Here is a 14,395-nt window from a genome sequence, read left to right as displayed (position 1 = left end):
CGAGATGTCCGGCGTCGCGTCTTCGGCGTCGATCGGGCCTCGGAGTCGGGGCGATCTGCAGCGGCGTCGACCGAAGTCAGGCAGGAGCAGCGCTCACGGGATGAAGCAGGATACGGCGTCGTCGATGTCGATGTTGCAAGAGTGAGCAGCGCTCACGGCGTCGAGAGGGCTCGAGGTCGAGGCGATCAGCGGGGGCGTCGACACAGGGTCACTTGGAGCTGGAGCCAAACTCGCTACTCACTGGCGTCGCTACTGGCGTCGATCGGGCCCGGCGGCCGGCGGCGAAGGTGCGGGACACTGGAGCCGTTACTCACGATGTCGATCTGGATTCTGCGACGTCCGTCGGCGTCGAGATTGCTGGATTCTTCAGAGGTGCTGGATTTCAGGTTCCAGCAACAAGCACTTTTAGCAAATAAATGAAGTCCTTTGGCCCTGTGACTTCAACAGGAGACTGGCACTTCTTCCAGCCCTTGGAGATTTTCTTGAGCAAAGCTTGAGAGTACACACACAGTTCCTCTCTCCTGGTTCCTTGGCAAAAATAAAGAAGCAACTGCAGGATTCCCCCAACAAACAGCACTCTGGCAGAAGGGGTAGGCAGTCCTTAGATCAGCAGGCTTCTTGTCCTTGGTTCAGGTTTCCTTGTCAGAAGTGATCTAAATTCTTGGTTCAGGGGTCCTTCTCTTATACCCCTTTTTGGCTTTGAACCCTTTGTCCATGCAGGGGAATTTCCCCCCATCTTGGGTTTGTTGTGGGTGTTGCCAGGTCGAGGCACCTGGCCTATTCACTGTGCAGGGCAGAGTCTTCAGCCGCCCAGCAGGAGCGGAGCCAGCATTGTCACTGGCAGGGGCAGGGCCATCAGTTGCCCGGCAGGAGGTGGGCCAGGAAAGTCCCAGGCAGGCACAGAGTCATCAGTCGCCTGGCAGGGGGGCGGAGCCAGCATTGTATCAGGCAGGGCAGGCTATCAATAGCTACTCTTCCCCTACTCTCAATGCAAATGCCCCACTCATCCCACACTGACTCATTCAAACCTCTGGAGCCACCCAGCTCCTGTCACACGCACACCAGAACCAGCAGAGACCGGTAGACAGTTAGACAAGAAAATAGCTACTTTCTAAAAGTGCTATTTTCAAACACAGAGTCCAAAAACCATCCACCCAAACGGATGCGTTATTAAACCCTGAGTTCAGGGATACCAAACTCGACATTGCACCATGTTCCCCGAGCCCGCTAGGATTATAGCATTAATAATCCTGGCAGCCCATTCTAACTGATGGAGAGCAGGTTACCTTACAATAGTGAAAAACGAATATGGCTGTAATTCACTATCAGGACAGGCCAACCTTGTCAGGCTTGTCCTACCTTATCCTTACAATGCACCCTGCCCTTGGGCCTACCATAGGGGTGACTAACATGAAGTTAAGGGAAGGTTTAGGGACTGGCAAGTAGGTGTACTGGCGCAGTCCTCGTGACAGTCAGACTGCACGTGGTCTAGCAATGGTAGACCTTCAGACATACTTTTACTAGGCCGCTCTTGTGGGTGGCACAACACGTGCTGCAAGCCCACTAGCAGCATTTGTATTTACAAGCCCTGGCACTCCTGGTGCACTCTACTAGGGACTGACAGTAAACCAAATAGCCAAACATGGAATTCAATCAATACAGCAATTTCACATAGGGAGCACTTGCACGGTGGCACTGATCAGCAGTGGCACAGTGCCCAAAGCAGTATACCAGCAAAAACATCGTAAACAGAGGAGGCAAACAGAAAAAAATGGAGGAGAGACTCATGCCAATGATGTCAGGTCTAACACGTGTCCCCTCCAGCTGAAATGTGGGGAGAACTACCCTTACCCTAGGGAGTCCTCATCACTAAGGCGGAAAAATCTGGACAGACCATCAGCATTGGCGTGATCTGTGCCAGGGCGGTGTTCCACCGTGAAGTCCATCCCCTGTAGGGAAATGGACCACCTCAACAGCTTTGGATTCTCACCCCTCATTTGCATCAACCATCTGAGGGGCCTGTGGTCTGTCTGAACCCGGAAGTGAGTCCCAAACAGGTAGGGTCTTAGCTTCTTCAGCGCCCAGACCACAGCAAATGCTTCTCTCTCAATCGCACTCCACCTCTGTTCCCTGGGAAGTAACCTCCTCCCTACTATATCTATGAATCACCCTGTCCAGAGTGAATCAGGCAGGGGGGGTGGCCCTGAGCCCGGGTCGAGCACGGACGGGCGCAGACGGGCTTGCCTTTGGCGCGCTGCCGGCGCGCCCGCTGCTCCCGTCTGCTGCGCTTCCGGGGAAAGCACATGATAAAATAGGGAGGGGGGGGCGTGGCCTGGGGATCCCTCTGCGACCCGCTACAGCGCCTAACTCGGCTGTGCGGGGAGAGGTAATCAGGTTAGATGGTCAGTGCTCAAGTGAGGATCCGGCGATTAAAAGCAGGTACAAAAGTGACAATTCAATACAATTTTTAAAAGGAAAAGCTCGTAGTTCCCGGCTTCCGCCTCAGGAGGTCGTCAATTACACTTACATATGTTCCCAAAACTTCTTCCTGAAACAAGCAGCAGATTTTCTCCTTAAGTTTTGCTCACAAAAGCTCTTTAGAAATGTTTTGATTACAAATAAGCCTTTACTCTCCCACTAAAACAATTGGTGCACTGTGTATCTTGAAATGGAGTGTAAGTCTCATTGCAAAAGATGCAAAAATGGCATAGTTAAGTCTCAAAAAGTGTGTCAACAAGAACTTCAAGTAAAAATGCAACAGTAAAGAAATGTCCACCTATGCCATTATTTTGCACAGCTATCCAAAACATACAATATTTCAGAAGGGTATTGGTTAGCAGAATTACTTATATGAGAAAGGTTTCACTAAGCATGTAGTGCCTAATCTTTACACGGTATTTATAGAGAAGGACCAAGACTTATCATTAACAGCAAACCAAGGAAGGTAAGCAGAAAACATCAAGCAAACATCAGCAAGCATTTGGTGTAGCTAGCTTATACAACTGACCGCCCCAAAATCCCCGCTTCAGCTATCTGCAGAGACTATGGAGGCTCTATACAGCCAGAAAAAAATTGGAAAAAAATATTCCACTATACAAGATGTAATGTAATAGAAGCAGATCATGTAAATGTGCATTAACCGTCCTAACTATCAGCATTATTAAGGACAGAAATCTCTAAAGACTATTGGATCAAACACCTCAAATGGACACAACATACATTATAATTGGTACCTATAGAGACAGTAAGGAGCGGCCACCTCCGGTGCAGAAACTAACGTATGCTGCTTTTTCCACAGGTCAGAACATCATAATCCGGCACTGGCTTGAAACTATTTCACCAGGCTTTGACATTTAGCTAGCTTTTTTTTTTATTATGGGAAAGAGAGGGGCACCAATAAAATGAATTTATGCGGCCTGCTTATCACCTATTATAGATAAGAGGGTTTAGATATACATGAGAGGGTTTAGAGAGCCTACTAATTGCCTATCATATTAGAGGGTTTAGATTTATATGAGGGTTTAGAGAGCCTACCTACCGCCTATTATATATAAGAGGGTGTAGATATACAGGTTCTGATATTATATTATTGAATCATTGCTCCTTTTTTCTTTTTTGCTCTATTCACGTACAAGTTCCAGGACTTTGCTTGTGTGTATCTGAACAAAGGTAAAGGAGCACATCCATGGGACTTTACATACTACTTTCATTACTAAACTTTCTATTGGTCGGTCAGTTTCCAGCATGAGGAGAATAATGCGGAGGTGGTAGAGGGGTGCATAGAACGGATCCTAGATAAAGGTGCGCAGTGATGGGTTCCTGTCTGGAAGAGTTTAGTGTTTGGATTTTGGAGGAGGGTTATAACATTGGGGTCTATAATCTGGTCTAAGAATCCTTTTAATGAAGAATTGAGGGGACCTAGGCCCAGATGTAGGTAAAAAATATTTACCGATTCTTAATTACCGAATTTTACCGATTCGGTAATTAAGAATCGGTAAATATGAAGGGTGGACATGTAGGTCCATCCAGATGTGTATTTTACCGAATCGGTAAAAATCGGTATTTACCGAATCGGTAAATACCGACCGGTAATGCTCCAATTCATTCCTATGGGCTTTGAAGCCCATAGGAATGAATGGGGCATTACCGGTCGGTATTTACCGAATCGGTAAATACCGATTTTGACAAGGGTGCAGGGGGTGTCACTTTGACACCCTCTAGCACCCCCAAAAAAGGGTCGGGCCATATGGCAGGCATACCTGCCCTAAGGGCAGGTCTGCCTGTCATATGGCACAGGTGTGCATGCACACATGTGCATGCACACCTGAATGGGTATTTCACCATCAAATTGAATTTGATGGTAAAATACCGATTTCTTAGGCCTTGTGGGACTCATAAGAGTCCCACCTACATATCAATTTTACCGAATCTGTAAAAATACCGGTCGGTAAATTTACCGACCGGTATATTTACAGATTCGGTAAAATTACCGATCGGTAAATTTACCGAACGGTAAATTTACCGATTCTGCCCCCTACATCTCAAAATCCTTTTACCGGTCGGTAACGGCTGAATTCGGCCGTTACCGACCGGTAAAACCCTACCTACATCTGGCCCATAGTTCCTTAAAATATATAGCTTTTCCCCATCCTCTGCCCCCAAGAGTGGTCAATGGCTGTGCAGGTACCAGGATGAAAGAATGGGAACAGGGGCTGAGTTTAACATGGAAAAGCTCTTCATGTATTTGAATGTACAAACCATATAATGTGTATGCTAATCCCAGAACACTGTAGTCTCCTACTGTTGGTTGTTGAACAATAAAAAATAGCTGCACAGGTAAGATATGAATTCTAAAACCACTTTTCTTTTAGTTCCAAGAACTAGTTTTTTATTAAATAGAACAAAATACAGACTACAGAGATCAGGGTACAAAGCAAACAAAGGATCTGGATGAACTAGTGCCACTTTTAAACTGGAAATGAGCAACAATGAAGGCCTGACAGAAGGGATGCAGTACTATGAGCATAGTATAGACAGAAGACCAAGCGAAATAGTCACGCTGCTGGAGCCCTGCAAGGAGGTGCATGAAGGGGGGAGGGGTCTCGGAAGATGGTTGTAACATACAGGGGTGGGGGCTCAGATGAGTTGTGCAATGATGAGGTCCCGGGAGGACGCGCATTATGTGATGGGGTGTGGCTCACTGGTTAGAGGCGGCAGACCCGAGAGCAGAGGACGGCCCGGGACCAGGGTTCGATTCCCGGCGCGGCAGCTTTCTGGACCAGAGTCAGCGGACTCGATAATTCTCTCGCCTCGGTGCCCACTCTGATCAGCGTTCACACTCGGCAACTCTGGGCATTAGCTTACCTCATCTTCACTAACGGCCCCACCAGACCGCCGGGGATGCCTGGTCTCACCCTGGAGATACCCATTAAGGGACCATCTCTCAGGGAAGCCAGGAAGGGTTTCGCAGCGGTCGAAGCGCCTTGGGACCCTACGGGTAAGTAGTGCGCTATATAAATGCCTATACATTTACATTTACATTTACATGGGGTGTGCAGAGAGACGATCCTAGCACAAGTTACAAGATAATCAGGTCTTGGCATAAGACGTAAATCGCAGGGGTCTTGAAGAAGGTGCGTTTGGTGGGGCCCACGTAGGAGGTGCATAATGGAAGGGTTCTGATACAAGCTGTACAATGAGAGGATCTTGGAGAGGGTGTATGGGTGTTCCTGGGAATAAGATACTGAATTAGGTCCGCAGAAAGGGTGCACAATAATAGGGTTGCACACGGAGGGCATAATGTTATGGGTCTGAGTGTGACCTACAGAAGGTGAATTTGAGAGTAGAGGATAAGTAAGTGGGACACCACAGAATGCACATAATGATCCACAGGAGAAGTGTAAAATGCAGTGAAGCTTTAGGAGGTCTTTACCTTAATGGACACCCAGCAGCAAGTCAGTATGAGGCTGTGTTCCTCCGACAGCAGGACCGAATCCTCTGCATCCTCGTTCCCCTCCTGGGGCTGCTCCAAGCCTTTGCCCTGCTGGATGAGGGAGCGGATAGCTTGTCCCATATCAGCGAAAGATGGTGCAGCTGCTGCAACAGAGGAAAATAAAAGGGTGCAATTTAGCAGAGGTATATCTTGTACTCTATCTAGTGGCTCTGATATTCCCAACACTGCAGGGTGGCACCAAGCAGCCTTTCCCAAAAATTAACAGCGCTCTACCAATCCTATGATGTCTGTCCTCTTTGGAGTTTTCATCTTTCAATTTCCTAATCTATTTGAAATACTGTGTTGTCCACTAAGAAAGTGTTGTTTCATCTACGATTGCTGTTGGACACCATCTTCCTCCTCAAAAATTGCATTGGTCTTCACTTTAGTTGTTTACATCCATGACTTGACTGCTGCAATTGTATTTACACATGGCTACGGAAAAGACACTTGATAAGGTTGTAACCCAGAAACAGCGCTGACAATTAAACTGAGGTCACAATTCGAAAGTTTGAGCATAGATCTGAAGGCCCACACCAGGTTCCTCTAACATAGGTTACAGAGGGCCAGATTCATGGCAGATTTTAAGGATCTGTAGAGAAGATAAATTAACAAGCACAGTTAAATGGAAAGTATTCCTAAAGTCAGTTGTTCTCATGTAAATGTAAAAGACACACAATTGATGGACGGAATGCAGAACAAATCAAAACATTCACCCTAGTCAAGAGATCTGGGTTAAATCTTTCATTCTCTTGCTCACCATCCCACCCCAGTTTAGACATGGCCATATGCAAATCTTTCTTGACCCTGTGCCTCATGGAAACAGTCTAGCCTAAACTGCCAAGCCAGGTCCTCCCTGGACTGGAAACAAGCATCCTAGGACCGGTTTTGGGGTCAGCCCTCATCAGCCAGGATAGCTTGAATCCAGTGGCACAGTGAGCCTGGGAAACATTGTTGTTTTCCTCCAAAGAATAGCATGGAACTGTTTAAAAATTTCACCAAGTGTCGACTTTTAAAAAATATTTTTCCTGAAAAAAGGTACTTATGTTTTTGCGAAGATCTTGGTCTTAAAATAAATCTCAAACAAAGCTTATTTTTCTAAAATTGGTGTGGATCTCCGTTTTGAGTTGTGTGTCCCTTATTAATCCATGTGGGTGCAATAAATGCCTTACACTTCTCTGTGTTAGGCCTAAGGCTGCTCACCCACACTACCACTAATAGAGTACTTTGGGTTTACATTGAGCCCTGTACATTTCTGGGGAATCTCTGGGCTCTGTGCACGGTATAACCACCTAGTGGCATACCATATACTGAGCCAGCTTCCTACACACTTGTAGTCTCAGCTTACAGGGGTACACACCTAGCGCTACAGGGATTTGATTCAATTACAGAGTGAAGTGGGAAGTATACCTGGAAGGAAAGGTGAACACAGTAAAGACGCACTGTAAAGCATTTTTAAGATTTTAGAATGTTTATGGTTCTAACCAAGTATTCCCTTCAATCAAAGCATTCAATGGGAAGATCTTTCCAATAACTTTGTTTGGTGCCTCAGTTTGATAATCCCAAATGATGCATACAACTAGCAATTCAATTACAAAATTATTTTTTTTAAACAAAATCGCACTCACTGCGTTACCAAGAATCCAAATTGGTGATCAAGCACTTTAAAAATAATTAATAACATAACAAGTAAGTATCTTGAGAAAGGCTTTGGGGTTAGAACCATCCACTCATAGTGTGTGAATACAGCTTGGGTTAGTACACTGTCGGCTGACAAAATGTAGTACTTTTTAAAGCGGTTTAGCTAAATAGCGGAACCATAATACACTGCTAACTGATGACATCATGAAACCCTGGCATGCAGCTCTGCAACAGTCCATAACTACGTAATCGTTTTTAGGTTGCCGCCTACTAGACAGCGAAGCTGTCCGACTATGAGAAAGACATCTTGGGGGCTTTTCAGAAAGATGATTCGGAATGCATTCCACCCGTTGCTTGCTATTGGCTTTGTGGTTACTAACTCACGCTTTCTGGCTTTCGATTTGCTAGCTTTATTTGCTTTATGCTGTGCAGCTTGAATTCGGACCTCCCCATGCTAAGCTGTGTTTACAGTATTCTTCTAGGAACTCGTTTTCTGTCATTAACAGGCCTTCAAATTTTGTTCTTATCTCGCCACATTTTCTGGGTGTTCAAAGACCAAGGTCAAATGTCAAGCTGTGTTTTCGTGGGTTCCTGGTGTTTATTTTGCTTTGAGCTGACCTGAAAGTGAGAGCGTTTATATGAAAGAGGAATGGAGCCTGCTTGTGCCCTTATTAAAAGTTTTATTTTAGACATAGCCATCTCAAAAGGTGTATCGTTCATCATCTGCATAAAACATTTTCAAGTTTTTTTCAAAATTCCTCATCTTTGGTAAGTCCATTTAATTTGTGAAACTGCCTTTTTGGCAATAATGTACAAAACCGCATTTCAGTCTCCGCGTCAGCTAACATATGGTGATATTGAGCAATTTACACAGTTTATAGTCCATTCACTGTGCAGCACAGGATAAGATCTTTTCACAGGAAAGAGTCAACCACATTGTAACACAAGTTAACAAAACTTGGTTTTCACTTTGATGTGTAAAGCATATGCTTTATTTATGACACCTTTTAGAGAGTTGGAATAGTTTAAAGGCACTTTTTATGAAACTTGTGTGTTTATATTTAGTATACACAAAAATTGGGTGTTCCATCTGCAACTGCACCTTTTTTAACCATATATTACTGGATATCAAAATGTCCTCATTTGTCCTTGCAGGCACTTGGGTCATGATTTCAATGGTGCAGAAGGTACAGTGGGCACAGGTGCCAAAAGGTCTAGGAAACCCACTGGACACAGATTTTTCTTATATCTTACTACTAAACAAGCAGTCACAAGTGCAGTTATTTTGCAGGCACTAGCGCCAGGATTTGATTGGTGCAGCAGTTGCAGTAGCCAAAAGGTCTAGCTTACACTCTTGACACTACCTTCTGTGTTATGCCTCTGTCCTCGATCTTGCTGGTTCGTTGAACATACTTTATTGATGCTGGGACTCTTGCACGCTTGACGCTACATTCTGCACTCTGTTTCTCTGTTGTTGCATTTCCCTCCCTGTGGGGTAAATGTTTTGTAAACATGTTGGTTCCTTCATGTGCCCGAGGCGGTGTTCCCCTTGACCTCCCTGTCAGGAGTTTCAATCTCTAAGCCCAGAATATACTACAGGAATGTTGGTTCTATTACAGTTCTGAGCTCTGTTTCTCTGTTGTGGTCTTCCCTCTCTGTGGGATGAGCATGTTGGTGGTTCTTTGACAGTCTCAAGACCATCTAACTTGGGGTCTCTGTCCCCTAGACTGCCCCTGGTGCATTGAACATGCTTTACTTATGTTTGTTCTCTTACAGTCTTGACACTACCTTCTGCATTACACTTCTCTATCACTGAGTTTCCCTCAATGTGGGTTGTACTATTATAGGTGATATGACAGTCGCAAGGCAACCTTCCTTTAAACTTCTCCGCTGACGGATCTCCACCTCGATAGTCGGGTCTTTCCCTTCTATACATTGAACGTGCTGAACTCATTCTTCTAGCCTCACCTGGTTGTTCCACGGGTGCCTCCTGCTTGCCATAGAGCACCCGCAGGAGGAAAAAGCCAATATCGCTCACTGTGGTCACCAAATTCTCGATCAACTCCTTCCAGTGGTGCCTTAATTCCATCTTCTGCAAACAGTCCATCACCCGAGGAGCTTCCAACAGACACTGGCGGATGGCCAAGATTACCCCTGAAACGGATAATTATTGTTAACCGCCATCTCAAACACCTACATACACACACACTTTACAATAAATTTTGAATTCTCAACTTCTGCCAGGGCAACAGCAAAACAGTATTCTGCCAACCTTTTAAAATGGACTTATTAGTACTTGTTTTATTCTTTGAGGAGCCTGAGGTTTTGTCACAGTTATCCACCTCTGCTTGGAAAGAAGCTTACTCCACTTACCAGTGAAAAGTAAATTTGATTCAACTCTTCTGACATCACTGCCCAGGAGATGAGCAGTCTACTTCCAGCTGATCTGCATGAGGAGAGAAGATCTGTTCCAGATTTCAGTATTAAAGTGTAAAAACTTGCCCCATATTGATCTGCTGCTGAAGAGTGGTCTACCCAAACTTGTCTGGGGGAAGAGACATTTCCCAGACTTTTCAAGTGAAACAAGAATAAATGGTCTGAAGGTTTTTTTGTGAGATGATTCATGTCAAATCCTTCAAACCAGAATATGAGAGGCCTGAACATACTTTCTCCGAGGAATGTGAGGGTTCTGTATTACCATCCTCGGTCGGAAGGAAACAGTCTGCCCCAGGTTTCTCTCTTTAACAGGGCATACATCTGCATCAAACGTCTCTGAGAGGCAAAGGACCTCTGTACCAAGTTACTTTTTGACTGTGAGGGCGGTCTCAGTTTCGCCTTTGAAATAAGAGGCCTGTCCAGGGTTCATTTAGGAAGGTGGTAAGTCTGCCCCTAGTTTTTCTTTGGAAAGTAAGGAGCTGGACTTTACTAGGTTTCTCTTTGAGGTGCTTCTAAAGGGGAGTGGTCTGTATCAATTCAGTTTGACAAGGATATTTCTTTGTCCCAGGCTACGGTTTAAAGTTGAGGTCTGCCCTTAGATTTTCTTTAGAGGTGAAAGGTCTGTCCTTGGTTTCTCTTTGGGAAGTGAAAAGTCTGTCACAGGTTTCTCTTTGGAAAGTGAAAGGTAAGTCACAGGGTTCTCTTTGGGGGCGAGAGGACTATCTTAACTTTCTTTATGGTTAGGCAGGGCTGCAGGGAGTGTTGGTCACAGTTTTCTCTATAAAGATGAGATTTGCTTTAGTCATCTGTTTGAGGGGTGAGAGACTTGTCTAAGGTTTCTTATTGGGGATGAGATGTGTTACTGGATTTCCTTTTGGTGTGAGGTTTGTAGCATGTTTCTCTTTACGAAGGGAGGTGTATTCAATGTATTTGTGGGGGCAGAAAGCAAAATGTTACCCAGTAAGCATCTGTTTATGGCATGTAGAGCTCTAAGCACTCCTGTGCAGAAGCATGAACAACCAGGCATGGGGCATTAGATAGCAATACAGGAGGTCATGATTCTGAGGATGTGCATGACTGTTCCGACAGTGACTTGGTGGTCTGGTTGAAAGAGAGGGATTAACGCCTGGAAGGACTGTATTCTGGCAGCATAAAGATAAGCCATGCCAACTTCTGAGTTGAGGATTGACCCCAGATAGGGCTGATGGTAAACCCTAGTTGGCGAAGGAGGTTTATTGTGAACGGAGTATGTTCGCAGCAGTTTTGAGGGCTGGCTCTCTTTACGAGCCACTCGTCTAGATAGAGGAAGCCATCGACTCCTTGTCTGCCCAGGTGAGCAGCCACTACTGCAAGACACTTTGTGAACTCCCTGTGTGCAGTGGTGACCCTGAAAGAGAGCACCTAGAACTGGTAATGCTTTCCGCTGACTATAAACCGGAGATACCAGTGATGTGCTGGGTGGATAGGCATGTGGAAATATGAGTCCTTCTGGTCGAGGGCGGCCATGAAGTCGCCTTGTAGTAGCAGCGGAACGACATCCAGGAGAGTAACTATGTAGAAGTGAGCGGAAAGAATGTATATTTATCAGGGCTTGAGGTCCATAATGGGTTGAAGGAAACCATCTTTTTTGGGAATGAGAAAGTATAGAAAGTATACTCCCGTGCCCTGCTGATGGTGGGGGATGGGTTCTATGGCCCCTTTAAAAAGAAGTGCTGGGACCTCTTCCAAGATATCTTTTAAGGCTCTAGGGAGAGTTTGCGTTCACGACGTGGGATGATGGGAGGCGTGGAAGTGAACTCCAGAAAATAACCATGTTGGATGATAACCAACGCCCATTGGTCGGAGGCGACGTTTTTTCAAGCAGGAACCAACCTTTGAAGGTTCCCCGATAGGTGTTGTACGATCAGGAAGAAGGAGAGGCAGCCAAGGCATAATGCTGGCGACTGCTCCTTTAGGGGAGCCACTTTTACCCCTGCCTTTCAAGTTGTTGCTTCTGTAGGGCCCTCGTAAATTCTGGGAGAGGATTGTTGGGTGTGTGGCCATTGGTATGAGGTGGCAGTCTCTGGTAAGGCTGCCTTTGAGCCACCACTGTAGGGCATGCATCGAAAGGAGCAGCGAGGGGTAGGAGTTTTAAGGGCACTCCGCGCTTTAGACGTTTCCATGTCTTTATTTTTTTCAACATCAGGTCAATCTGTGATCTGAAAAGATGTTGCCCTTTGAGGGTGGGTTGAGCAAATTTTATTGAACTTTCATCTTGAAGCCGGAGACACAGAGCACAGAAGGACACTGGGCTTCCCCCCTAGCAGCAGTGTTCACTGCATCTAGAGCGCAGTGGATAGTAGTGCTGGAGATCTGCTTTCCCTCTGAGACGATCTCATAACCCATTTTCTGGAGCTCCTCTAGAAGATGTTGGAGGAGTTCCTCCATCTCATCCAAATGGGCATAGTCGTACCTAGAGAGCAGCCCAATGGAATTGGCAATACATCAATGGTTGGCCGACTGAACAGCTCCCTCTTACCTACAGCATCTATTTATTTACTCTCTTTATCTAGTGGAGGGGCATCACCAGTAGTTTGACAGTTAGCCCTTTTACTGGCATTAGTGACAAGTAGAGTTGGGTGGAAGCTGGCCACGGATGTACAGAGGGTCAGCAGGGGAAGCTTTGTATTTTTTTGTCCACCCTATGCGTAATGACTTTGGCGCCGACGGCGGCGTGAAAGATGTCCGTGGTGTGACGGAGCATGTCTTTACACATGGAGAGGTACTCAGCGGTTCAGTGGATTAGGGACGGGGTCTCGAAAACGCTTGCTGTGGATAGCGACCTTTTGGAAGGAGGCAGCCCTACCAATAACATCATGGTAGGAGGTGGAGTCACCAGGAGGGGAGGGATCTGTGTCTGCTGGTCATAAGTGTCCCAGATATCCCCCCTGCAGAGTAGCGTCGAAGGAATCGCCTCCCCCCGCCCCCCTCCCCCAAGTCTGAATGAGGTGACCACCGAGGTAGATGGGGAACAGGGTTGCCTGTAGAAGTGGGTAGGAAGGGTGAGTGTTGTGGAGCAGGATGAGGTGGTAGCAGAGGAGTGACAGGCAAAGGGCTTGAAACTTTCTCCACATTCTTGCACTGCTTTGTTGCAGGTGGGATGTCCAAGGCTTTTTTGAGGGACATTTGCCATTTGGACGGTTGAGCAGCAGATCCCAGAGGGTGAGTGAGTATCCGTCCTGTGTCCTGTGAGTATCATAAAGTGTTTCAGCCAGATGTCGATTCCCTCCTGAAGTTTATCGAGAATCGGCTTGATGGTTCCCGAACTGTGTCGGGACTTGCTGGTCGGTGTCGATGGTCTTGGCTCCAACATCTATTTCGATGGTCGGCTTGGCTTCGAGGCAGGAGCAGCCAGTGCCAAAGCAGTCAGACTCAATGGTTTCTTTGGCACCGAGCTGGGCGTTGCGTCCAAAGATGGTGGTTGGTGCTGACCATGGCCTGAAGGCGAAGTCTCTGGTGTTCCAAAGTAGCTGGACAACCCCTTGGTGGGGGTTTCTCAGCATGGTACCAGTGTTGAGGGGGGCCTGGGTGGCGAAGTACTGTACTCAAGGCTGCCTGCACGAGTAGAAGATCTTCGATCTCCAGATCGGAGCCGGCGCGGTCATCGGGGGAGAAAGCCTCTTCATCTGTGGCCGATGATTGTAGCTGGTGTTCTCCACTGATGTCCTCGGGCCGAAAAGCTCAGGGATGCCATCTCTGCTCCTATGTGATATCTCGAAAGTTGGAGACAGAAAAAGCCCCCTTAGAACGAAGGCTCACATGGACCCAAGGTGGACGAAGAGCCACCTGGTCGAAGCAGAAATCGTTGACTCGAGACAAAGGTGCAAGAGACTCCTAATCAAAAGAGTACAGATGGAGGAAAGGAACCAATGTTAACAGAAACAGTGCACCACAACAATGGATCCCTCAATGTGATATCAAGGAGCCATATATGACATTACCCCTGCACTCTGATGTCAGTTCCCATCCTTTTTTCCACACACTTATATGTGACGATGAGAGTGATAAAGTTGGAAGCAACGCAGTGCAGAAACTTTATTATACATGCCAGATTACTTCTCAGAATGGGAAGGCCATGAGTTTTGATGCATTTGCAGGTAGATATAGTATCCACCAGAAATACTGTTGTTTTTTAAAAATTATTTTCATTTAAAAAAAGAAATAAAGGGCACAATCAAGTTATCACTGTACATGTTGCGTTCGTATGACCCATTCCATTTACGTACATGTAATGTTTGCAATGATATATAAGCAGTACATATAATCAGTTTGTTCAAAGTGTAATTT

At 46.1% G+C, this 14,395-nt stretch overlaps 1 protein-coding gene across 1 annotated transcript in view; it reads right to left on the bottom strand.

The window, feature by feature from the left end:
- LOC144792699 (tRNA (32-2'-O)-methyltransferase regulator THADA-like) overlaps window positions 1–14,395 on the bottom strand; it is a 194,070-nt gene that overhangs the window by 117,923 nt on the left and 61,752 nt on the right. The window contains exons 17-18 of the mRNA XM_078667856.1: window positions 9,602–9,787; window positions 5,933–6,096 (exon numbers count right to left, since the gene is read on the bottom strand). Coding sequence (XP_078523982.1) covers window positions 5,933–6,096; window positions 9,602–9,787 — 350 coding nt within the window. The remainder of the gene's footprint in view (window positions 1–5,932; window positions 6,097–9,601; window positions 9,788–14,395) is intronic.

The sequence above is a fragment of the Lissotriton helveticus genome, chromosome 11 (genome assembly GCF_964261635.1).
Source record: "Lissotriton helveticus chromosome 11, aLisHel1.1, whole genome shotgun sequence".
In the NCBI taxonomy this organism is placed as follows: domain Eukaryota; kingdom Metazoa; phylum Chordata; class Amphibia; order Caudata; family Salamandridae; genus Lissotriton; species Lissotriton helveticus.
Note: the sequence above shows the minus strand (reverse complement) of the source record. Positions and strands in the feature narration are given on the sequence as shown.